This window comes from Labrus bergylta, chromosome 13 (genome assembly GCF_963930695.1).
Source record: "Labrus bergylta chromosome 13, fLabBer1.1, whole genome shotgun sequence".
In the NCBI taxonomy this organism is placed as follows: domain Eukaryota; kingdom Metazoa; phylum Chordata; class Actinopteri; order Labriformes; family Labridae; genus Labrus; species Labrus bergylta.
Genome location: NC_089207.1, coordinates 27,124,279 through 27,150,578, shown reverse-complemented (window position 1 = coordinate 27,150,578; position 26,300 = coordinate 27,124,279). Strand labels below are relative to the sequence as shown.

Genomic DNA, 26,300 nt, shown 5'->3' with positions numbered 1-26,300 from the left:
AACATGCAATGTGCTTTAAAATGTTGTAATGTTAAGGTTTCCATCACATTTCTTGTAAATAACGGTGTGCCTTGATATTTATTATCCTGGACAATGTGTTTTTAACAGAAGGGGAATGGTTGTTCCATCCTCCGCCGCCAGATGTCACTGTAGACAAGTAAAGCGTGTATTAAAGGAAGTACCAAACAAGAACAGATGTTTTTATTACACTTATTTAAAGACTGATTAAGTGGACTTACTAAAGACATGGGTGTGCGTCGGTGTTACATTGAGTTTTCTTGCTTAGGATAAAAAACTGGACTCGACACCTTTATGCCAAACGCCTGGCGAGGATCCCGGAGGGAAGGTATCCTGCTGGAGTAGAGAGAGACGCCCCTCTTTGAACTCAATGTTACGATGCAGACACTTGGATGTACAGAGAAGTTGGCAGAGTGTTGTGTGTGTGCTGTCAGGGCGAAATGATTTAGCTCAGGCTACGTTTGACCGAGAAATGTAACAAAACAAAAAGGTGTGAATAATTCGAATACACTGGAATGGTTTGCGTAAAACCAAACACGGAACCTGCAGGCGGAATAATGACAAATATATCCAAACAAACCTTTTCTGAGGCACTCTACGTGAAACGGTATCTCTTTGAAGACTGATGGAAGTTGGTAACTGCGTCGAAAACCGTCTGCATTCATGGTAAGGCTTGACTTTTTGCTTACGTTTGACTTTTTTCAAATAAAAAAAAGACGACAAAAACACCGTGGATGACTGAAGAACTGATGACCTCATGTTGGGATTCGCCCATATTTCAGTATTTGCCAGTTTGCACCACTTGAAAGCAGCAGCAGCTCGGTCTTTTATTGAACCTCTAAACAACCTTTATGATGTAAACTCACTCAAAATGAGCTGTGCTTTGTGTTTGTGTTGGACCAGTCGGCGGGATTTTGTTAAACCGATGAGTTTAGTCATGGATGATCACGGATCCCAGCCCCATCCACGGAGCTCAGATCTGAGGTATGTACAACTGTCATGTGGATTACCAGCTGTGTGTGTGTGTGTGTGTGTGTGTGTGTGTGTGTGTGTGTGTGTGTGTGTGTGTGTGTGTGTGTGTGTGTGTGTGTGTGTGTGTGTGTGTGTGTGTGTGTGTGTGTGAGTGTGTGTGTGTGTGTGGGGGGGGGGGGGGATTGATTTATTTGTAACGGAGACAATCCAAGAGAAGAATGAGTGTCCAGGAGTCTTCTTTAATAGTAATCCACTATTTATTAACTGAGCCAATCTTTGTATCAAATTTTATGTGAAAAAAACAAAAACATTTCCATTCCTTATTTTGACTGCTTTTCATAACCTTTCTGTTGTAGCTACTCTTGTTTTCCAAGCACAAAAGTGACAAAATACGTTTTCAACATGTGTGTTTTTAGTATAGAAACAGCCAATTTAATATGAAAAAAGGAAAAAGGCATGGAAATATCATTTTATGTTATAGTTTTTAATGATGATGCAACAGAAATGAAGTCTGACATGCTGACTGTTTGCTGCTGTCAACATTAATTATCATCTTTAACCAGCTCTGCTTTCTGAGCAAACTGCTTTGTTTTGTAAGTTTTGTATAATACAGCCTTTGTAAATCTGCAAAAAACAACTTTGCAAAAAAGAAAATTGTTTTCCCTCGGTGCATCTTGTGCAGTCGTTGCAGACGCTTCGACCTTTGAACCCTCCTCATTTCCTGTCCTCCCGAGTTTTGCTGAGAAACGGCCTTGTCCATAGGCCGAGGTCATGGGAAGTATTTTGCGGGCAAAAACACTCGGCCCCTCCTGTGCACTCTGCAATGAGCCCGCTGGTCGTTTTTTTTCCATGTGGAAACCCATGCATTCAATGGGCTTGAAACTGATATTCTATACAATACTGATTGGTCATGTGTAATAGTCGAAGAGAATCCCAGTGAAATAAAGTGCAGCAAGGATATGACAGGATGGAATTTCTCATCAGTTTCTTGGTTCAGGGGCTCGGAGATGATGTCAGCTGCTTGTATTCCAGCGGTTGGAATCATTAAAACGAAAGGGGAGTGAGTTTCCAGAGTAACTACTCACTCCTTTGGCATTCAGGGGGTATCTGCGCTGAGTTTTTTGAGATTTAAATTAGAGGTGAGATGGAGCATTTGATCAAATGACAGTTTCCAGTACAGTATGCCATTATAGCTATGCACAGTTTCCAGTACAGCCAGCATACTGTGAGTTCTATTTCTGTAAAAATAACATTCATATACAGTATATAAAGCCTCTTGGTGTGACTTTGATTCATATTTGGTAAGTATTGTGTAATGTGGGAGCACAGCCACACTCCCTGGCAGCTGAGAGTCTCAGACCACCTCTCTGTGGTTTGACTGTTATTTGGAAAAGTGAACCGCACTCTCCCACAAGCTGCTTGGGTGTGGGGAGAAGGCACTGTCGTCTCTATTATTCGTGGTTTCTTATAGTTGGAGCCAATGAAATTTTGCTCCTTATTTTTTCAAATGCAGTCGTATTACAGATTTCTTTTGACACCCAAAAGCCACGCTACATGATGTGTTATCCAAACACTGGACTGCCTTTTCTCCGAGCACAGAATGGTAAAAAATGATTACTTTTATAAAAAAAAGAATTCCAGTGTAATTATCATATGAAATGTTCTTTTTTTTTCTATTCCAAGTTTTTGAGAGAAAACATTTCATCTTAAGTAAACATGTGCACCGCTTGGATCTGGCCACTTACTAATTGGACACACCTTAAACCATGATCTCACATGGCCGCCTCACCTCAGGGCAGAATGTGGGATTGGTTAAGGTATCGTGAATCCCCACAGTTGTTTTCCCGACATGCAAGGCAGTCCAAGGGCACAGCTGCTCACGAGTCCACAGAACCGTATACACATGAAGCGAGAGGGCATGTGGAGTTGAGTCATAGGGACTGTCATTACAAGTGTGGGCAACTTTGAAGCAACTGTGAGGAACTTTTGATTTTGTGTTAAATGTGGCGTAGCCTGTGGACAAAGTGGTACATCATATCTTATCTCTGATCCTGTCCTCTCTGACACCTACCCACTACCCAGTGGAAGTGATTACAGGCATCGGAAACATTTCTATAGAATAATCTATATTCTTTTTCTGGTGGTCTGGTTTGTGTTTGAGGTCAGACAGTGCTTTTAGAGATACTCGAAAACAACATCCATGATAGTCCTCCAGCTCTGTAAACATGGTCTTCTGTTTATTTAAGTATTAATAGTCGTTTTACAGTATCTAAAATTAGTTTCAGTTCAGCATTAGAAACATTTTGATATTGGGTTCTACTTGGTTATGGTTAGGCTTGGTTAATAAATGTGAAAGAAGAAGAAATGTCTCTTTGGCTCTTTAAACCCGTCGTCAGCCTCATCGCTGACTGATTCTTATGACCCTATTGCCCGTGGGTGTTGATGAGTGTTTGGCCATGGGTTGTCCTTTTTCAGCTGCTGCTGAGTTTAATGCCGACTCTTTTTCACTTTGTTGGCAGAGGTTTGATGATTGCAGGGGATGTAGTTTAGTTCCCCAATAAAACTACACAAGCTAACATTACGGATCATGTAGAACTGTAAACAAAGCTGTGAAAACAAACTGGGACATTAACAACTGCTTTCTATGAAATGGATTTCAAGGTTAGCATCAGTGAGTGACATATTCAAATTAATATATTATCATATTGTAAACATAATGTCAAGGGCTACACTACGCTGACTCTTATGTGCTTAGCCAGGCAGGTTGTCCACCAATACCCCCCCCCCCAAAAAAAAATTGATCTTTTGAAACCAGGTTTTTTAACAGTCATAAACTGTTATTTTCTCATACATGTTTGTGCAATGCTTATTAATCCTCAACTCTGATATCAAGGCTTTAAACGCACAGTGTGTACATCCCACCACCAGGGGGCTCTCTATGAAAACAGTAACAAAAAGATGAAGAGGCTGGCGGGGGAACATGGGAGTTCTCTCTGCTACCCCTGTCATGGCGGCTCTGTCACGGCGGCCGCCACGACAAGACACGTCCCGTTACAAAATTTAAAATGAAGGATTTCTCTGGTTATGATAACTGTTAAAATTGTCTGAGGTAATGTAAATACTTATAAAAAAACCTATCAAAAGTGAAGTACATTTTTAATTAATTTAGATGTTTTAATGTAAACATTCGACATATTATACCTTTAAGGCTTCGATTTGCCATTAGAGACAACGTGGACTCTTAGTACACTAAAGCACAGCACAGTTTTTTTTCCTCCTCATAATCATCCCCAGAGACAACAAGGCTTTCTCTGTTGGTGTAAATATATAATTTGGTCTGCAGCGCGCAGCCCTCAGAAAGCCCACTCAGGTCTTTGCTGCAGAAAAAAAAGGCAACATAAAGGGTGTCATTCAAAGATCTCCACCCACTAGATGTAATAAAACCAAGAGGAAAAATCAGCACTGAGGCCCCGCAAGCTCGTCCTGACAGTGTCTTTAACACTGGGCCGTTTAATCTCATGGACGCTTTCTGCCTCACAGGACTAAAACAGACAAAATGGCTAACATCCAAGAGAACAGGGAAGAATGGGTCGTCTTTGTTGTCACACTGTAGCCAACGCAATGACCGTAAATACCAGTCGATTCTTCTCACTGGACAGTTATGGTAATTATGGAGCACGGTTCTTTAGATATAATATCTACCTTTTCTTGTGATCTCTACAGTAAAGATTGTGATTTTTGTGTTTGTGTGATATTGATGATGTACACAACAGCTTGTTTAAAATAGATTATCTGCACAGATCTCATCTTAGATTCAGACTTGTGCCCTCTTTGTGTGTGTTATTCACTCTTCCAGGGCATAACAGTCTGATGCCTCCCACTCTCCGTCTGTGTTACATTCAGAATGACCTGCCATGAATAAGGCCTTTGTGTGGCCCCCAACAGCAACTTTTACTTATCTCCAATAACATTTCAACTTTTTTTTTTTATGCGACAAAGGAACAAATTGCTTTAATTTGCCCTGACCTTTATTATCAGTGTTTGTCTTGTTCAGTCGAGATATCGAGTGACAAAAAAAGCCTCCCAGGTCGTGTCTGGCAGGGGCTGAGTTTACTACAGGTCTGAAATACAAAGTTAGGAAACTATTGACCAATCATAAATCCTTCATTCAGGACAATAAAGGCCAGCTGTAAAATTAGAAATACTCAAATCGCAAATGGTGAGGTTGTTCTCTAGATGGCACTGTCACCGTGCATTTGCTCATATTGTTTAATCCAGCCAGGTGTTTGTGCATATGGTTGCTCTAGTTTCTGTGTTGAATTTGACACAAAGTCAGACTGATGGCACAAAAAAACAAACGCAAGATCTGAGCATTAGTAGGTAAGAAAAACAGAGATAAAATCATGTAGGAACTGAAGTGTCTTTAAACTGTTTCAAACGACTTGTACGGTAGGTAGACTCAGGGAAAGTCTTTGATAGGTGCAACACTCCTCCTCCTCGTTCAAAGATCAGGACTGTTGGGTTTTCTCGCCCTGGGACTAGTGTGTAAGAAAGGGTGTAACCCCAGTGACATTTAGATGAAATGAAGTTGTTCATTTTTTTCTTCTTAAGGCCCTCGAGGGTTGTGCAACACTGAATATTTCTGTTTACAATCTTGTGAAATGAGACACTGAATGTGTCTGTTTTAGTGCAGAATTACTGTGTCCATACTCACTTTAGAGAAGAAAAAAAACAACAACCCCTCAGTTCATGTGATTGGTGAAAAAGAGGAAAAAGCATGCTGCTTTGCGTTTGAAAGATGCCCCAACTGCAGACAATGCAGTATTGTTTTCAGATGAGAGGACACAGTGTGATGGTTATAATTACGACCCAAGGGGGGAGCTTTCTCTCTCTCGTAGTTGTTTCATAGAGAAAAAAAAAGCACACATTTGGTCAAGGACGGGGGTTAAAGCAATAATGACCTTATCTTCTCTGCATGTTATTCAGGCTGTGCAGACCTATACTAGACATAAATACCTACAAGCACAAATGACTCACTCTCCTTGTTCAATTCATTCTGTTTTATTTGTGCTTGAGTCTAGTCTTTTTTTTTTTTTACACTTTGCACAACAGGGACTTTGTTTTGGAGCAATTTTAGAGTCAAATATTTGAGTTACTTTGAAATGGGGGCGAGGAGTAATGTACCATAGCCGACCCTGTATAATCGCAAATCTCATTACCTAACTGGCTGGCAGACCTTCTAGCTCACACATAGCTCTGCCAGATTCACGTACTGTGCTACATGCAGTAGAGGTGTGGAGACTACAGGGAGCAAAAACAATGAGGCAGATCATCCTTATTATAGGTTACAAACTGCATTGAGAAGCCAATAATGTGAAGAAGTTGTTCCCTCAAATTGATCAGAGTCGAGCGTGATGATGTCAGACTCAGTCGAGGCTTGTGATGGCGAACGCTGTGGGAAAAAAAGTTTTTTTGTTTAGCCTGCGATTATAAACTGTACACATAGGAAGTGGGAAGTTCTCACAGGGTCCCCCCCCCCCCCCCCCCCCCGCCCCCCATGCTCTCTCTCTCCTTCTCCCTAATCTCTTTCCATGCCGTGCTGCTCGTGGAGTAATGGCCTTTCCAGACCCTCTTTAAAAAGCTTGTGTTTACTGTGAGTGACCTCTCACCAAATTACCAGCTGTGGCTCTGGCCCTGTGTTTTGTCTTTCCTCAGGGACACCCCCCACACACACACACACACACACACACACACACACACACACACACACACACACACACACACACACACACACACACACACACACACACACCACCTCCCCCTATCTGTAGCTATCTGCAACTGCTTAACTCCGCCCCTGCAGCCCTGACTTCCACAACACTCACATCTCCATTCACTTCTTCACCTCCTTATCGGTTGTGTTTGTAGAAAAGGGGCTGCACATTGTTGAGAGAAAGTGAAGGCTTGCTGATAAAAAGAAGCTGACAGTGAGCACTCATTTCACAACAGAAAGTTCAATTTATTTAGTCTGTACCAGCCTGTGAAACGTTCCCCCTTGTATCAAGCACTTCTTACAACACATCTGCAGACATTCATACTGTGTGATTCAAAGTTTTATTAATATAAGTTAAACTCCACTGATTACATCTAATACAGCTTTTTTTAAATTTAGATCAGAGAAAAAAACAGGAGCTAAAGCAGTCCATTTAGATAAAGCTGTGCCTAAAATAATAAACAGATAAATATAAAGCATAAAAGGCTTCTTTGGAAATGACACAATTAGTTTTTTTTAGAACGTAATCCTCATATTTTAAACTATTGTTGAGTGTTGATTGAGTTCACACCAGTGGAAAAACTAACAAAGGACGGCGGCTGCACAATTTTTCGCATTTTTTCTTTTTAGTACTGCGATATGAGAAGTTGCAATAAACACTTCACAAAAGAGAGAATTTATCAGAAAAAATAAGAACACTGATTTTATGCTTACAAGTGCAATGCTTTCTCACTCAGCATGCGTACATTTGTCTCGGCTCTGCTCAGCTACCCTCCGATTAATCGGTGCCAAAATGATGAGAAAATAAAAACAGCTTTTTTTGGATTTTATTTTGGATTCAGGAGAGAAATTTTACAAACAGGAGACAGACATCACATCTGAATTGTCGCTCATGTGCACTTTTTGTGTATTTGTTGCGTGTCAAATCATTATCTCAGTATTCAACAAAGTTATTTCAAATCTCATATTTGTCTCATATTGTGCAGCTGTGCAAAGGAGCTGATGATTGAAAGCCCATTTTGACAATGATTGCTATGAAAATGTCCCCTAACTGCTCTCTTTTGACCTTATCTTTTAGTGTTTTAATCGACATGTTTGCTTTACATGTTCATAAGTTAATAATTGAAGAGTTTAAACATGGCAGTCTTTCTGTCTGCATTCTTGACCGATGAAACTGGAGGAGAAATAATTCAATAAACACAATCCAAATACAAGACACAGTTAAGACGGATTAAAGTCTTACTGTTAGAGAATATAAAAATGTGTTAGTCACATTGTAGTTACAGTGGACGGTCAAGTCTTCAAACATGATTTGGGAGTGAGTCAGTTCGATGAAAATAAGGTGTGGTTTTTTTGAGAAGTGTTTTCATAATGAAAAGCAAACACAGAACCTGATTAAATTAGGGAGTGGGGACAGTTCCAAGTGATTTTTTAACCCTTCGCTTGTTCCACTACTTTGTTATAATACATCACAACCAGCATGATCTGATGAAGGCTCATTGATAAAAAATAAATGCTGTACATTGACATGTTGAGTCAAGGTTTTGTCTAAGTTCCTGAGTGTTAGCGCATGCTGCTCTGTTGCTCCACTGGCCCCACCCACAGGTTCAAGTCTGCACAGGGAGGCAAAGCTGCTTACCTTCCTGCTGCTGACAGAGAGGGGGGGGGGGAGTTCACTGGAGCTTTCAGAGGGTGCAGACAGGATTTAAGGAGAGGGGATACACATTTCTGATGTCACAGCCTGGGCGTGGCTTTAAGGTGGGCTTTTTTTTTTTTTTGAAAAGCTGTACCGGTAAAGGTTTTATTCTGTGTGGTGATTACTCAGGGGAGATACACGAGCAGAATGGGAATAATTTGAGTGGAGGCGACTGCAGGCAAGAGGTAAGAGAGTGGAATGAAGTGTTGGCAGAAGGAGGGGAAAAGCAGGTCTGTCACACCTGCTTTCCACATTTCTGAAACCTTTTTACTTTGAACGGTTAGCGTATTTTATTTAAAGCAGGGCAGTTTTGTTATGTGTTCTTCCTCTGGAAAAGTGTTGGAAATAACCTTTGTTGGCAGAATTGACTTTAAGCTTGAATGTGTTTTGACTTGAATTTGAGGGTGTGCTGAACTCGCTGCAGCGTGGCAAGTTTCAACCTGTGTTTCATCACAGCTACTGTAGCTAATAAACCAGCGCTAGTGGAGCTCTGGGTGTGTTTTTTGGCCATTAGAGCAATGGAATAACACTCTTCTTTTTAAAAAAATAATTTTCTGAATGAGTGACTGAGCCTTTGATTGGCTTTTTTTTTTTTTTTTTCGTAAAAACACGTTGTTGTTTGTTCCTTTGTAGTTGAACCCACCATTCCCCAAAGGGCCATCCTGCCATACCCAGCAGCTGCTAAAATACCACAGGAGGCATTTTTCACTAATCCTTCTCAGAAACCTCAAAGCAAAGTACAATTTCTATCCATTCCTGGGTCGGATTTTTCTTCCCTGGGTTTGCTCCCACCTGTTCACGGTTACATCGGATGCATGAGGGGGTTTTAATTGATCGGTTTGGGGGGTGGGAGAACATAGACGTGATTGAACAGTTTCTGCTAAAAGCAATACCAGCTGGATCAAAATGTAGTGGAATGTAGGGAATATGGACGTTGTTTTGTTCCGCTTACGTTTGTTTCATTTTTTGACAGCTTTGGATTTCGAGCATTTTGCTCACCCTTTCCATCACTCTCTCTCTCTCTGTCAGTATCTCTGTCTTCTTCTCACATGGGCACACAAATATTCTCAGTATTTGTTCATGAGAAGCAGCATCTGGATGCTCAAATTGTCTTTCCTTTTCTGTAGTGTTTTGGCGTTTTGACAGTTAAAGTTAAGCAAAAAAAGCACTGAAATATATAGTGGCATTGTTCCACACAGTCGTAAGTTATCCTGCCCTTTATTCCCTCAGGTGACATTCAGAACAGCAGACATCCTTATTTTAAATTTTTTCACACGTTCACCTCACAAAGCAGTTAAACATTAAGTGCTCTGTTTGGCAACATTTTTAGAGCGTGCACTTTTGATTGGTCACAGTGCATATTTGTTTAAGTGTCACACTTGTTTGCTCTGCTTAAGTCCACCAGATGAATGCACGATGAAACGTAACAAGTGGTACAGTGACAGACGGCCTGTTGTTTCCTGGTAGCCATGTGATCATGTCTGTAAGGCTCGTCCTCCCGCTATTGAAGCGGCTTTGTTTGTGAGTGTCAGACCTCCCAGGGAAACTCTGCGAGTGAGGCATCAGCACAGTCAAGCTTCAACACGTTCCCCCCCTCTCATTCAGCACACCATCCCTCAGCTGGTGAGACGACGCAGGTTTCCGGATGGCACCAAAAACAAACCGGCCTGTGTGTCCGTGTCTGTCACCTGTCTGAGGTGTCTTGATAACATCACAGATGACACAGCTGTATACACTGAGCTGACCCTGAACATGACATAAAGGCTTTTGTGTATTTTCTCTATAAGGGGGATCCCAGGTTGATGTCTCAGGATGTTTTTCCCCCATTAAAAAACCACATAGGAGTTGTATCAATGAAAATAAATCTGCTGAGAGCATTTCTAAAAGTTCAGACACTAAACACTGTGCTAAATGATTCAACTTTAATCCCACTGTTGAATAAACAGCTAGAGCTAAAAGAAAGCAGGACTTTGTACCCAGTGGAGAGTGTGCCTCTTGTGTTCAGGGTATTCATGGTCACTGATGGTGTCACAACAACCTCTGTCATCTCAACATTATTATCCCTTTAAATAATAAACCCTTCCTTACTTCGCCACACACTTTTAGACTATTCAAGTGGTTGAATAGAGTTACTCACTGCTACTGGAACTTTGAGGAGGTATTATTATTACAGCAGAGGTAAAGTTACATCCCATAAATATGTTTGATTGTGTTGGATTCATTGTAAAACTACATTATAGTTTAGTTGTATTGACTTCCAAGGGGGCCTGCTTTTACTTTCAGTATTTACTTAATGCAATTCCCTGTGTGAGGTGGAAATACCAATATTTCTTTTTAACCTTATTTGGACAGTGACCGTCTTTTGCTAAGTTTTCAATCAGATTACACATATAAGAAATAATACAGGTGGCAAAGTATAGCATACAGGAGGCACACCCATTGGCTCAAATTTATTTATAAGTCCATTCTTGGTCTACTCCCCTCCTATCTATGCGTTCTAATTTCATGCAACATCGGTAGCTATAGCCTACACTCGTCTGACCTGTTATTGCTATCTGTACCTAAGGTCTGCACAGAATTAGGTAAGATGGCCTTTAGGTACTCCGCCCCCTCTTCTTTGAACACACTACAGGCCGACTTGCGTCTGTGAGATTTGGTCACTCTCGTGGAATTTAAAGGGATGCTGAAAGAGCACAAATTTAAATCATTAGGGAGTTGTCTATGTTAATAGTCCTGCATTGGACACCTGACTTGACTTTTAATGTGTTTGTATGATGTTTTTGTGCGTATTAGCCATGCATCTACTTTGTGTTTTTGATTTCTGTTACTTCAATGTTTTTATTATTTTATTTGCCACTGATGTACCCAGGTGTCTCTTGAAAAAGAGATTACCAAATCTCAATGAGACTACCTGGTAAAATAAAGGTAAAAGAAAAGAAAAGAAAAAAATAGCATGAAAAACACACAATTATTCAGATTGGCTTGAGTTGGTATCACAGAGGCGGTCGCCATGCTGTCTCAACCCTAACTTTCATTCAACCTAAAGACAAGCTGAAGCTGAGGCAGTTTTAGTAGCATTACATTGTGCCTGTCCGTCAATCAGGTTAGCCACACACGCCTAATGATGCATAACTTGATTCTCACTTAAAATCTTAATATTCACCCCCTCCCCTTACAGTGTGTGCCAATGAAGACAATAACTCACCAGAACAAAATGATTTTTGAACCAGGCTGTAAACATGTTAAATTCTGTTGTAAAAACAGGCATTTTTAAATGTGGTGTGTCTTTTGGAGCCCGGGCACTCGAGAAACTGTAGTATTTTTGCGCTTCGGTTTTGGTTTCATTTTTATAACACCGGAGGTTGTCGCTAGGCTGTAACACAACACAGTATCAGTTAGCATAGACGCTGGCCCACGTGCAAGTGTTTTTGTTGGATGTGTGGATATTATCTGAAAGTTTGGAGTATAGTTTGTCACCTATAACTTTTGTTTTAATGTTGGCAGTTACAGCTCATGGCGCTACAATGTCTTCTGAATTCCATAGTCATGTGCTTTGGATTGAAGGTGAAATATATGTGTCAACAAATAATAACATATAATTAAAGTTTTTGTATCCTTTATTTTACAGACACACCATCTATCATTTATTGATGACTAGTTTGAGGCTAGATAGTAGTTAGAATTAAAAAAAGGCTTCGCACACAAACTAGTGAATAATGTATTGTTTGACAATCCAGGGGGGTCCCCAGGAGGGAGGTCTGCATGAGACTCTCTGGCTTGGTTCACTTGGCATTTGTTTGTTCAGTCTTGTTACTGTCAACACACCACACCAGGAATGAAAAAATAAACAGTTCACAGATTTACTGTTCAGCACATTTATTTTTCTGCTGCTACCTCAGATTCAATTTGATGGGTTTTGTATCTTCCCCTGTAGGCCCGATGCATGCAGTCTTTTTAATCACATTATACACATTGGTTAGACTAATTTATGGATGCTAATGCTTGTCATAGTTGAGTATGGAATAGCAGACAATAATGCATGAGAAGCGTGATAGAAAATGTGTAGATTTAGTTATTGTGTTTGTTATTTGATCACTTCCCAGTTTACAGTGGTATAATGAAGTTCTTTAGTAGAACATGTAGTTTGTCTAATTGAAGAAAAATGATGAAAAGTAAAAAACTTAATAGAAAATAAACACAGTGGATTGGAAATCAGAAATCAGGGGGGGGGGATATCCTGCTGCATTCTCACAGCTCCTCTTGGAAATATCCTGAGCTTTTCAGGAGATGTCTGCAATTGTGAAAGCCCTATTAGTTAGCTACTGTTATTAGCTTCCTGAGTCTACGAGTTCAGCTGATTTAATCAAAATTCAAACTTTACAGCACTGCGAGAGCTCCGCATACACACACAGACATTTACACAAACACACAGCGCTGTGCTCCCTGCCTGGCTCAGCTGATCCCGTCTTGCCTCTGGGGGGATCAATTTGTCCCCTCCCCCCATCATACCTCTGCAACATTCATATTGAAGGTAAAACGTCACAGGGATGTTCATTTGTAGCTTGAAACGGCAGTCTGAATGGTGCTGTAGAAAGGTTAACATGAATGAAACATGTTTGAGCCTCTGAGTTAAACATAAACAAACTGAAGGACGCATCGTCCAGTCCAGTATTAACACAGAGCTGAAAACAACAAACCCAGAGGGAGTCTGACTTCCCTCTTTTAGAAAGACATTTCTCACTAATATATATTCGATACCTGCTATATTAATGTTTGACATTTTCGCACATTATACCTTTAATTTAAATATGCAATTTCAAGAAACATGGCTGAGTCAAGTCTTGTGGAGTTGTGCTGATGTGATTTTTTTTACAAGTTAGTTAAATATAGAATATAGAAAAAGCTGAATATTGACTACATGATTAGCATATCTAATGTCTATGTTGCCTTTGAATAATAATGACCCCCCCCCCCCCCCCAAAAGCTGTGTCTCTGTGAATGTGTGCATGCTCTTAAATATATGTGTGTGTGAGGGTGTTTCATCTATGTCACAGTGTTTAAGGACAGCCGCCCCCATAGCAAGACTAATAACCCTTTGCTAGACGTGCCTCAGTGGAGCCAGTGACCTCGCATAGCTGGGATTCCTCTGTGTGAAGAAGCAGTGCCCCCACATGAGACTTTACAGGCTATACTTCAAGACTCAAGTGTGTGCGGATGCCTGTTTTTTATCTGCACGCTGACTGAATGATGTGGCACTTTGAACGTCTATATGGAGCTATTGATTCATTGGCTAGCTGAACGTGCTGTTGGTGCACGGTAGCGAGACCTTTGCTGACTTGATGTGATCCAGTGTTTACTTTGTTGTCATCACATCTGCAGCTTTTTTTCATCTCAAGAGAACAGACTACTAAACAGAACATGTCACAGTGAACCGTTTAATGAGCGCTCTGATCAAATGACATCACTTTTTGTTTCCAGGCAACTAACTGCTTTTGTATTGTTCACCTCCACGTCAGCTGTCCTCTCTTATTTTAGTGGTGTGGTGTATCTGGTCAGTTTGTAACTCTGAAGACAGCTGCTGACAATCTAACACGCTGTATTAACACATTCTGAAGGAATGTCAAGCTTAAATAAACACTCAGAATGCTTAAATAAACGTAAAGTGTGTTTGTCTTGGTTAGACTAATGCATAGGGTGTTGTCTCGTCAGTATACAGAGCATACTGTCTACACCCTGTAACTGTTACACCACAAAGTATGCTATAAAACAAAGCTGTGGTCTCTGCATCGTGTCTTATTATGTCTCTTTCTCACATGTCTGTCCAGCCATGTTTTTCAGGCTCAATGAGTAAATCTGTTCACTTGGTTGTCTTGTGACTAGTTTGCAAAGTGGCCTCGAGCTCTTTCATGTAAAAGCCTCACTGCTGTCTAAAACCAGAGGAAGAAAGGATTCCTTTCATCCTGTCTGGTGCACATAGATTTTCAACCAGATGATGATCTAAGCTAGCACAGTTTTAATAATAAAGTTTTCAGAAAAATGCATACTCATGCTTGTGAGTCAAGTCTAAAGTGTTCATTTACCTGTCTTGTTTCAGTGTTTTCTAAAAGCTCCATAATTTATGTTGATGTTGTTGTCCAACCACAGGGTGTCGACCAAAAGCAAAGCACCATCCCCGCCAGGACTTAAGAATTTGGAATCCCCAGGTTTCTCCCAGTGGTACCCAGGAAACCCTCATCTAAGCATGGAGCATAAGGAGAACCTGATTGATAAAGAACTCTCCCTCGTTGTGGTTCTGCCTGGAGGAATAGAAAATATGACAACAGTCCATGGAAGGTATGGACCGACCACTCAAATCAATGTCTCAATAATATGTGGAGTTTAAAATGATTTATGTGCATATAAAAGGTGATTCAGTTTGGAGTTTTTAAAGCTAAAGCATCACAGTTTTGTGTATATTGAGCATTTAAAAATTACATCTGGATAAAGTGACAAACTCAGAACTGCAGTACCTCCCATGTCCACTTCAAGCTAACTTCAAAAGCGAGTTAATCCCCATAGACCCACATGTTCTTAGTTAAAGTTAACAGAAAAAAAGATATCTCTAACAGCCCGGTAAAAAATGTTGTTGATCTGTTAAGATACAATATCCATTCAAAATAACAGTTTGAGGGTAAATTCTTAAAAGACCCTGAAGAGTTATATGAATGCTTTAATTTGTGCATAATTTAGGGTGTTGGCACGTCAAGTGACACGCTCTAGATGTATGCTAGCGTCACCACAGCTATTTAAAGTCACTAGACTTGATACATAATTTAAAGTAGTAGTCGATAAGGTCATAACTGGCAACATTCAAACAGCACTGAGGTCAGATCAAGCAATGAGATAAAATCCAGTTCCATTTGGATTGAGTCAGATAGGTGGAGTAGTTAAATGTTTGTCAAACGGGAGAAAAACTGATTGCATGACATCATTAAGTTCTCTTATATAATTCTGAGTAAGCATTATTGAACTGTTTGTAATGTGTAGAATATCTCAAATCTTACTGTTCAGTCAGTGCAGCGACTAATCAGATCAACATGTGTCAACACAGCCCCACGTCAGAGACTTTCTGTGTGTCTACTCACTCACACATACCAGCCTTTCCATTAACAGGGTTTACTTAAGATACCAGATATCTGTGTCACAATGCTCACAGTTTACAAACATCAGTTACTCAGTATCTTCTGCACCTTGGCCTCTTGGTAAAATATTCAGACCAATCCATTATGAAAGAATTAAGCCCTGAATTCTTCACCTTCTTTTCTCCCTCTAAACCGGTTCTAAGTGCCGGAAAAAGAGAGAGTGACCACTTAATTCTGAGGATTATGTTTAAGGCATTATGATTGAACAGTGTCAGCATAAACACCATGCTGCTTCTGTTGCTACTGTAACTTTCTGTAAATACACTTCTGCTGTTTAAAATGGAAAGTTTCCATGAAACCAAAACTTTGAGAATATCTAACTGCTGTGTCATGACAAATTTCCAATTAGAATGTGCTAGAACCAATCGCAAGATAGAAGGCGGGACTTATCCTTGGGATGAATTTGATTGGATCGTTAACTCCGACATATATGGATAGAGTCGGAAATCAGGGAGAGAGAGAGTGGGGAATGACCTATGGAAATGACAAGGGAGGGAAAGGAGCCAAAGGTCGGACTCAAACCTGGGACGTCCGCCTGGAGGACCGTAGCCTCCGCATAGGGGGCACGCACCTACCACTATACTACTGCGCCCCACAAAGCTTTTTAATTAGTCAAAAAATGTGTAAATTCACTTAGTGCAGGATGAGTCATCAGATATTTGCAACATTTTACAGGAAGAGAAAATACAGTGATTTGGATGTAAACATACTGACATAATGCTTTATTGAAATGTATTTTGAAAATATTTGGTGGATAAATTAAAATTAAAACAGGAATGCTTGATTAAAACTAGGAAATGTTTTTTCATGGAGACTTCATTTTATAATCCATGAATAAACTAACCTATAAAGTAAGTAGGTGAATGGTCAGAAAAAACATCAGAAAACACTTTTGTTACTCATTCCAAGTCTGTTTGAAGGCGAAACTGAAATACAGCATCTTTAACATGAGATTGTTCTACGTGTCTGTGCTTTATGTTTTTCAATATGGGACTGTAATGAAACGATATGCACGTCATTTCAAGTCGTTTTTTATGAGACAAAAAGATGTCAGAACAAAGTCTACATGCATTGAAATGATTTGATTTGATACTCTTAAAGGCTTTATATGTGATTTTTCACACTTAAATATAATAGAAATCAAGTATATCCTCTGAAAATAACTCTGTGAGTCATGACTGTCTACAATGGGTGTAACACCCGAGTCCCACTGTCTGTGATGTTTTCAGAGTTTTCAGAGTCCTATCTTCACTTTGTTTACATCGCCCGGACGGCCGGCTGACTCCTCCCCTCATGTATAAAAGTTGTTTAATTGAGGGACTAGAGAAAAGAAGAATAACATACTGTACTCACTGCTTAACTGTGTTTCTAGATCACGCTCATTTCAGGTAAATTTACATGCAGTGTGAAGAAACGAGCATAATAAAGATTGCTAGCATTAGCATGCTAACACAACAATGCAGCGCAAGTTGTTTTGGTTTCATGCTGGTGCTCAAGGGCGACATCTGCTGGATCAAAAAATTGCATATAAAGCCTTTAACTAGCTTTTTTTTTGCTTTTGCACATCAAATTTTTCTCATTGTGTCCTCTTTGTCTTTCAGCAAACCCCTCATGGATCTGTTAGTGACACTTTGTGCAAAGTATCACCTGAACCCCTCAGGCCACACTTTAGAACTCGTCACATCCAACAGGAAGAAAACCAAACTCAAGCCCAACGCTCTGATAGGAACTCTGGATGTGGAGAAGATCCTACTGAAACCTAAAGGGGAAGATAAGAACAAGAAGACAGTTCCTCATGTGCCTGAGGTACATTAGACACTCCACACTTATTTCCTGTTCGTGTAAAGTAAACCCATTTTTTTCAAAGTGGCACATTCTGTATGTTCATCCAGGCGACTGTTCGGATGGTGATAAACTACAGAAAGACCCAGAAAACGATTCTGCGAGTGAGTCCCCGGGTCCCCCTGACTGAACACTTACCTGCCATCTGTGAGAAATGTGAATTTGACGTGGAGACTACGGTCCTGCTGAGGGATGTCCACTCACTGGCCCCTCTGGACATGTCCCACTCTCTAAATGATTATGCAATAAGGGAGGTCTATGCAAGAGACACTAAAGGTAATTACTAATGTATCAGAAAACATCAAACTATGATGCATGCCAAGACATTTAGAAGCATAAACCATGAAGTGTGTTATGTTGTTGTTGATGTTGTGAACTAAATCTCTGCAGGACCTGCCTCTCCTGTGAGTCCAGCCTCTCCAACCCGTACAGGTGCTTACAGTTTACAAACTTCAGGACTGTTATCAACCAAACTGTCATAATTATGTTTTTTTAATAATTTAATTAAGTTTTTCTTTTAGGAACTGTCACGCCGGGAAAAGATAAAAATCAGAAAGAGGAAGAAAATAAAGGCCTCTTCAGCATGTTTAGAAGAAGCAAGAAAAAATCCTACCAGGTAATTCAGTATTTTCTCTGTACTGATCATGCAGCTGAAGGGGAGGGTAGTTTTTTTAAAGAGGGAGGTTTGTAGACTTTGGTTTGCCATTGGTTGACGTGCACTGTGTTGATTTTGTGAGCAGGCTTTTTCTTATCTTGTTCTGATTGGATGTTTGCTCTTTTAAAGGCAACGACAGTCAGTGCCCCGTCTTCCCCTGTGCTCGTGAGCAAGCCTCGACCTCTCAGCATGGCCCTGCCGAGCTCCAATTCATCCATGGTGGGTTCGCCTTCGATACACAGTGATTTTCCAAAGAAGAGACGCGCACCCCTCCCTCCGATCCTGGTGTCTCAGAGCTGCTCCTCCAACATCAGTGCCAGACGAAGACTCTACTCTGAACCCAACGCTCACCTGGACCACGACCAGGTGAGGAGACTTTATCAGCTTTATTCTTGACAGTTGAAATGACAGTTAATAAATGATAATGTTTAAGTTGCTCTGATTATAAAACCTAATTAAATGTCATGGTGGATAGATGTCTGGTTTAAGTCGAGGGTCCTCTGCAGAGTCTTCACTGAAGAGAACCAAACGAAAAGCTCCTCCACCCCCAACTTCCCCAAGTGCTGCTTCCCAAGAAAAGGTTCCTCTAGAGGAGAACTTAGCAGGTTTGTCTTTGTTTACATTTCTCAATCCACATCATCACTCAGTAGTTATTATTATTTATCTCACTTGTGCATTAAAAAAAAATAGAAACATTTTCTCATGTGCCCTTTGGCCTCTGCCAAGTGAAGCGTCCAGTTCTTATGTATTTGACTCCTGCGCCCCCTAGTGGCCATTTTTGTGTAGTTGTTGATTTTTGAGACTCCAGCCCTGTGATGAGAGAGGATCCTGGGAACTTTAAGATGAAGCAATGAAATAGTTGATTAAATGGGTTTCCTGTGTGGCAAAGATATGTGCTTCTTATAATTCTTATGTTACTATTGTTATTGTTTTGACTTTGCAGCGCCCTGTTTCAGCTTGATGGTTCTCTGTAATGCCTTTTTCATTCTTTAAGTGTTGTGGCACTTCATCTGCAGCTTGTTTTTTTTTTTACGCCTCAAAGCTTTACTTATTTTCTACCTAGTAGAGTAAGTATTTTTTCCTTCAGAATTTTCAGTGCATTGAAATGTGATCACATGCAAAAGATGAATGTTGCTGTAAAATCAGAAACAACAAACAAATATATGAGAAAACACATCTTACGAGACACTCCTTTGTCCCTGCATTTCAATATGTTGGAAGATTTTAAATCCCCTGCTGTTTCCCTTTAATCGTGTAAAATATACTTGCTTTGTTTTACTTTCCTGTGATTATGTAGACACACAGCGTCACGCTCACTGTTTTGTCCGGTGAGGGAAGCTCCACCCGTCCTGTATACAAAAGCATTATAAACCAAAAACAGAGAATATTTTAAGTTTGTTCGGCCAGACAGAGAAAACTCAAATTAGTTCCGACAAACATATTATATAATTACATCTTATATCACCAAGGTGATAACATGGAGAACGTACGAGTACTAAATGCTCCAGCAAGCTCAACAAAAAGCAGTTTGAAATTTTCATTTTCAAATGATGTCATCTTGTCTTCAATTTAGGAGCAGCTACATTTTTGCTGGGATTTGACATCAATCTTTACTCTTGAAATCCACTTTAAAGGTGCACTATGGAGTTTTGGTGGTGACATTTGAAAGTTGGAGAAGTGAAACAATTCTATGCTTTATTTTCTGAACGAAATACACAAACTGGAAAAAAATGGATCCCTGAACTCTGTTTAGAGCTTAAAAGCTACCAGGAGAGTTATGCTTTCACTGTTGCGGACCCCCCACCACAACTTCTCATGTAGCATTTTATCTTCAAACAGTTCCAGGGACACATTTTCCTGAGGACAGTTTGTGTATAGAGCTCTGAACATATACCACACAATCAGTACACTTCTCCAACTTCAACAAACTTCATAGTGCACCTTTAAAGTGTTTACAAATGTAAAGTACAAATACAGAGCGTTATGTACAGAAAGTAATGAGGACATAGATCTGAACTCAGATGTTCATGTTGAATTCTGTAACTGCTTCTAGCACCACTTAAAAAAATGTGTCCTCTTTCACACAACTGTGTTCTGAGTAGACATTAAAACTAATTCTGTATCACAGAAACATGTAATGAACCTTTGCGAAGGTAAACATTATACATTCATATTAAGGTATGTATTTGATGTTTTATAAGTACAGTACAATAAAGATGTATGTGTCTTTCTTCTTTTCTCTCCTTTTCATATTTCTAATTCTGTTCAGTGGTTACATCAGACATCCTCACAACTTACTGTTTGACTTCTTTTATTTGCACCATCACCGAGACACAATTAACAGAAATTATCCTCACAGACTTTTTTACCGCTGCTGTCTGCCTGTATACAACTCTCTGTGTTTCCATCTTCCTACACTGCTCCAAGTTCACAGAGAGGGATCGTTTCCTCAGCAGCCTAGTTAGTGCTGCTCTGCAGAAACAGAGGTTAGAGGCGGAGAACAGGGGCGGAGGCTGCAGTTTTGTTGTAGTAGCCTTGAAACTCCTCCTGCTCTCTGCTCCTCTGTGATGCACTTCCTTCAAGTGCTAAATTAAGATTGAGACTAAGGGACACTGAGATGTAAAAGATTAAGAAGAATTCATTCTTTAATAAAATATTTTTTACTGGAAGGGGAGAAAGTGTATCTATAATATGACTACTGAGAAAACTGCTTCTGATGCTTGATTCCTTGTTTACATGTACACTTAATCCATCAAAAATAAGAACTTGATTTTAAAGCCAGATTAATTTACTTTAGCGTGAAAGTATCAGTGACTTTACAAGATGACTCATGGCCGTTGTTTTGCAGGGGGTGCAGCTGCTAACACACTGGAGGAGATCATGGAGCAGGAAGAGTCCACTGCCTCTGTGAAGTCTGCCACTGCTAGTGAAACCCAGGGAGAGGACGGCAGCCTCGACATGTCTGTCGATGTTTCTTTACATTCCCCGTCCCCAGACTCTGAGATCCCGAGCAAGACGCCCACTGAGGGCCGTGGGGAAGATCAGACTCATGATCTGTCCTCAGATGGCAAGTACGAACTCTAGTGTAACTCCTCAAATCTCAGAAATGTATACCCTGTAGTTTTTGCTTTGCATTACTTTAACTCTGTTTTCTTTTTTTTGTATTTTACAGTCAACTGCAGAGCACAGTAGATGAGTCTGTAACCCTGAGTGATGAAAGGACCAATAATGGCACAGAATCACCTGAGCTGACACACACAAGTGGGTTTGCACTTAATTTTATACTTCTTGTGTACATCACATCTGAGTAGGGCTGGGCGATATGGACCAAAACTCATATCTTGATATTGATAAGCTGAATGGCGATACTCGATATATATATCGATATGTATTTTATTAACAGTGAAAACACATGGAAAAATAAACTACCTGTTTGTGAATTTAAAAAGTAATATTATAAAATAAAATGTTCCTTAAATACAATAAAAGAGAGAGAGAGGAGGAGCAGGGTGAAGAGGGACAGACAGTCAGTCATCATCAGTGAGATGAGAAAAAGGTGACCTTGCACCTCTGTAATGTTATTTTAATGCAACATAAACTATATCGATATTAACGATATTGTCTTACCCTAGATCTTGTTTGAAAATATATCGATGTATCTTAAAAACTCGATATATTTCCCAGCCCTACATCTGAGCTGCTAAAAATGAACTTGTTAATATCATGCTGCTCAACGTGTCTGTCTAATAGGAAAATCATCTTTTCTCCACAGGTAGTTCTTCATGTCAAGTTGAGAATGTCTGTGAACAGCCGACACCTGAAAGTGTCCTAGTTGAATGCAGTCCTGTTCCCAGTAGCCCTCCTGCACCTGTGACACATGATGCAGGATCACAGGCCTCTGCTCAGCTAAACACTGAAACCCCAAGCGAGCAGACCGACACGTTGGAGAGTCTGTTGACCGCCGGCACATCACGCCCCGCAGGAGAGGACGCGCAAGTACAAACAGATCTCCCACCCTTACCGGACCAAGCCCATCCCCCCGTTTCCACTGAGGCATCAGGAAAGAAAGATATTGCCACTTTGACGGATGAACTGGACCTCGAGCCTGTGGAGACCTCGTCATGCCAAGAGTCCCCACCAAGTGCCCCTGAAACAGTCAAATCCCCGTCTATTTATGCCACAAATTCCGAGCCAAAGCCCAAGCCTTCCAACGAGCTGACGAGGGACTACATCCCGAAGGTGGGGATGACGACGTACACTATCGTGCCTCAGAAATCTGCGGAGAAACTTCGATATTTTGAGGTTGCACTGACACTGGAGGCGCCCGCTGCTGCTGCTCCAGACGAGGGACCTGATATCGGTTCTCTTCAACTGGAGGAGAACGCAGTAGTGAAGGGACAGAAGGAGGAAACAAGTGAGGTTCACTCTGCTATTCCCAGGGCGGATGTAAAGTCTAGCACTACTACTACTACTACACAAGACACTGTTAATGGAAGTATACCTGAATCCATTCATTCCTCGTCACCAACCAGTTTACAGAGAGCAGACGGTATGATCCCATCCCAGTGTGATTTGGTATCTAAAGTAAGTTCACCCACAGAGGTCAAGGAGATTAAAATTCCACCGGCAACTAAACCCAAGCCTGGTTCTTTCCGCTTGGCACAGCACAAAAAAACACCTGGGTATTATGTAACTTCAGCAGCAGGGAAGAGCCTCAGTGCCAGTCCAGAGAGAGCAAAGTTACCTCCCCCTCCTTCTCCGCCTCCTGTGCAGAGCCGAGAGGAGACAGCAGGGGCCGCTGACGTCCAGCTGAGTCCCAGAGAAGAATTAAAGACTGCGGCATTCAACAGAATCACCAGGCAAAGTAGCTTGCCAAGCTCGGGGTTAAGCTTGGAAAAACTGAGGAGTTTCGCAGCCCCTCGGCCCTACTCCCCCGCCACGCCGTCCCGCTTCGCCCAGGCCGTGTCCTCTGCTGTGAAAAGAAGCCACTCTTTATTCCAAGGCTCAAACTCACCACAGTCGCCCGTGCCTTCACCGCCATGCTCCCTGATTACAAGTCCCACTGCAGTAATAGAGTCAAAAGAATTCTCTGAGCCCAAGGTAAGTTTCACAAAGCATACCATTACATTACTGTTAAGAAGGGTTCAAAGTTGAGGTACTATCACCATGGGGGGCATCGGGTCAGGATGCAGGAATCCAACAAGACTTGAGTTTAGGTAACAGGTTTATTTCATCAAATGAGGTAAATCATAAGGGTGAAAACATGAGTGCAGTCTTAAATAAGGAGTAGGCAGGTGAATTCAATCTAATTAATTAGTGACAGAGTGCAAACAACAACCAATCAAAGGGGAGAGGAGAGTGAGAAACCAGGAAGTGTACTAAAGGAGGTGCAGTAGGAAAAGAGAGGAAGTGAAAGGAAACAAGTAGTGATCTTTACTACAATTACATTACAAAACATTTTAATGTCTAAATAAAAATCAAAGCAACCTAAGGACTGTTAAATCCCAAGCACACTTTATGTATTTAATCATGCTGGAGTAGCAGAGCACTTTGCACTGCTGATCAAAGCAGTGTTAAGGTTTTACCTCAGAGTTTTTAAAAGTGGTCAAAAGTGTTACACATATTCTACTTAGGCTGTGGTTTCTGTGAAACTAAAACCACCTCTTCAACCTCTGTGCTGTTTCTTTTTGTTCTGACAGCCGTTAAAATAAAACATTTCTATTAAATCCTTAAAGTAGCAGAATACTTTGAAACAGCTTCTGGGATCTATTGGCTTGTATCAGACCCGTTGAAAGGCTATAGCATTATAAAGCATGGGATTAAAAAAGGTTTTGAAATATAATAAAGGGAGGGTTACAGGTGGTGTTGAGACAAAGTGGAAAAGTGGTGCACACTCCACTACAAACGAACCTATCCAAATGTCAACCCTTTTTCATAAATGTTCACTTTGTGCAGAGTAACAAAATAGAATAACTCCAGCGTGTTCATTACCCGTCTCTCAAAGCTTCAGAGGTGTGCAGACAGGGTTGCTGTTTTGACTGTTTACTACATTAGAACACAAAAAACATGCATCGTAAAAAAAAAAAAAACATTTTCTAGTGTAACGACTGGCGTGCAGTGTTCAGCAATGTGGGCTTCCTACATTAACATATACATTTTATTTGACCCACATCTAAAAAGAATGATATACTGAACCTTCTACAACAGTTGGATTCAAAAGCCACAGAAAAAAACCCCTCTATAAATGACTATTTGACACATTTTGTACAAATCTAAATCAATCAATCAATCAATCAAACTTTATTTATATAGCACCTTTCAGACAAATTAAATTGCAGTTCAAAGTGCTTTACAAGAGTGCAGAAAAGTTATTGACGAAAAGTAGTTTATAAAATCATTGATAAAATCATTGAGAGACCAATGCACACCAATAAGAATTAAAAAATATGTATAAAAATAAAATAAAATGTGACACATAAAAGCAACAAGATATTAAAATAAATACATAAGAGGAAAATATTTAAAATTGTAGTAGGATAAAAAAGACAATACAGTAATGTTAAGAGTTGAATTGATATAAAACACTATATAAAAGCCAGACTGAATAAATGAGTTTTAAGACTGCGTTTAAAAATCTCGATATTCTGGGCTCCTCTCAGACCCTCAGGAAGGTTGTTCCACAGTCTCGGAGCATAACAGCGGAAAGCAGCATCACCAAAGGTCCTTGTCCTGCTCTGTGGAACAACTAAGAGAGAGGAACTGGAGGATCTGAGGGGCCGTACTGGTTCATAAAATAAAATCATATCTGATAGGTAGTCTGGTGCAAGGTAATGTAATGCTTTATAAACTAATAAAATAATTTTAAAATCAAAACAAAAACTAACAGGCAGCCAGTGTAAAGATTTTACAAAATAAAGTAAATACAGAAAAGAAGGGAAAGACTTCAGATTTTATACATGGTTGTGATTACTGTGCACTTTTTTATTCAATTAAAAGCTAACACATCTTACACAGCCAGTGTTCTTGTGTGTGGTGACATATTAAACAAAGCATTCTGAAATGACAAGTTGCATATCGTTTTGTTTTTCCAATATTTTTTAAAGTGTGCAGAACAGGAAATTCAGAACCACAAGATCCAGACAAATGAAATGACCTGTTGAGTCATGTTACAATGCAAAGGCCAATTTTATTCTTCCAGTGATGAAAAGGAAATTCCCCTAATATTGTGTACATAATTGACTTTGGGGCTTCTTTGTACCATGTGTAGTAACTATGCTTTTTTCTTTCACAACACATTTAGCCTGAAGGTAAAAAAGAAACCCACAGTATGTCCTCAGTGCCATTTATTGTTTCAATGTATTTTAACATCACAGGACGGTGAAATTAAAGAGCCGGACGGAGACAAAGACTCCACGCTGCAGGGAATAGAGGAACAGCCACAACCTTTGGGTGGAATTGTTCAAATGGAAGGAGAGAGCAGTCCGTAGCAGTGCCTTAATTCTTCTGACAATTTAGGATCTACTGTAAGAAAAAATCCAACTCTTTGCGATATGTCATACACATGTAACCCCGGCACATGCATGGAATCAATGTTTTTTTTTCTTCTCGGAGGGGTGTCCTCCTGTCTACTTTGAGTTCACCAGAACTTTTTATCTGATTGCACAGATGCAAAAAACTGTCTTAATTTTGACCTCTTTTGGTAGCCTCCAACAGTGTACATAAAATCTTTTGATTGCTACTGTATGTTGGTTTCTTTTCTCACATGTGCTTAAATAATATGGCTGACCTGCATAATTCTACGCCTTTCCTTTTATTTTGTGTGACGACTATCTTGCATTTAATGCATTACTGTTATAAGTGAACAAGGATGTTAAATAAGAACAATACTGTAAATTATTAGACTTATTTCCACAGTGATAATACTGTTGGTGGTTTATTCAGAAGATGTATAATCTAAAAAAAAATACTGGATGTATAGGACAGACCAGGTCTGACCTATGGTACTTAAATGCTCTTTAGATTATACATTGAATATATTTAAGTAAGAGTTTTGAATGTGGATATATGCAGAAATACACTGATGGTGCACATCACACCTGTTTTTGTCTAACAGTGTCGTTACAAATAAAACTTGTATCATTTCACTAATCTTTGTTAATGTCT

General features: G+C 40.2%; 1 protein-coding gene and 1 long non-coding RNA gene across 6 annotated transcripts; one reads left to right on the top strand and one right to left on the bottom strand.

Annotated features, from left to right (window-relative positions):
- Nucleotides 1-7: 7 nt before the first annotated feature.
- On the bottom strand, nt 8-742 carry LOC114920863 (uncharacterized). Its single transcript, XR_003809141.2, has 3 exons — nt 599-742; nt 240-354; nt 8-147 (listed from the first exon to the last, which is right to left on the bottom strand). It is a non-coding gene; the product is annotated as an uncharacterized lncRNA (long non-coding RNA).
- Nucleotides 384-26,285, top strand: cobll1b (cordon-bleu WH2 repeat protein-like 1b). 5 transcript variants are annotated; one of them, XM_020644141.3, is made up of 13 exons: nt 384-684; nt 922-1,002; nt 14,604-14,792; nt 17,242-17,446; nt 17,533-17,758; nt 17,873-17,914; nt 17,992-18,098; nt 18,267-18,503; nt 18,613-18,742; nt 20,986-21,208; nt 21,310-21,398; nt 21,910-23,237; nt 25,511-26,285. In XM_020644141.3, exons 1-13 carry the CDS (start codon nt 644-646, stop codon nt 25,622-25,624), a joined length of 3,012 nt encoding a protein of 1,003 aa, XP_020499797.1. In that variant the 5' UTR covers nt 384-643; the 3' UTR covers nt 25,625-26,285. The 5 variants fall into 5 exon arrangements, with proteins under 5 accessions (XP_020499797.1, XP_020499798.2, XP_029135237.1 ...); XM_020644142.3 differs by lacking the exon at nt 384-684 and having other exon boundaries at nt 875-1,002; nt 18,004-18,098; XM_029279404.2 differs by lacking the exons at nt 384-684; nt 922-1,002 and adding an exon at nt 4,441-4,654.
- Nucleotides 26,286-26,300: the final 15 nt, after the last annotated feature.

Coding starts and splice junctions, on each gene's coding strand:
- cobll1b (XM_029279404.2), top strand. CDS start 4,509: ATGGACGCTTTCTGCCTCACAGGACTAAAACAGACAAAATGGCTAACA. Junction 4,655..14,603: donor CTTCTCACTGGACAGTTATG/GTAATTATGGAG, acceptor GTCCAACCACAG/GGTGTCGACCAAAAGCAAAG. Junction 14,793..17,241: donor ATGACAACAGTCCATGGAAG/GTATGGACCGAC, acceptor TTTGTCTTTCAG/CAAACCCCTCATGGATCTGT.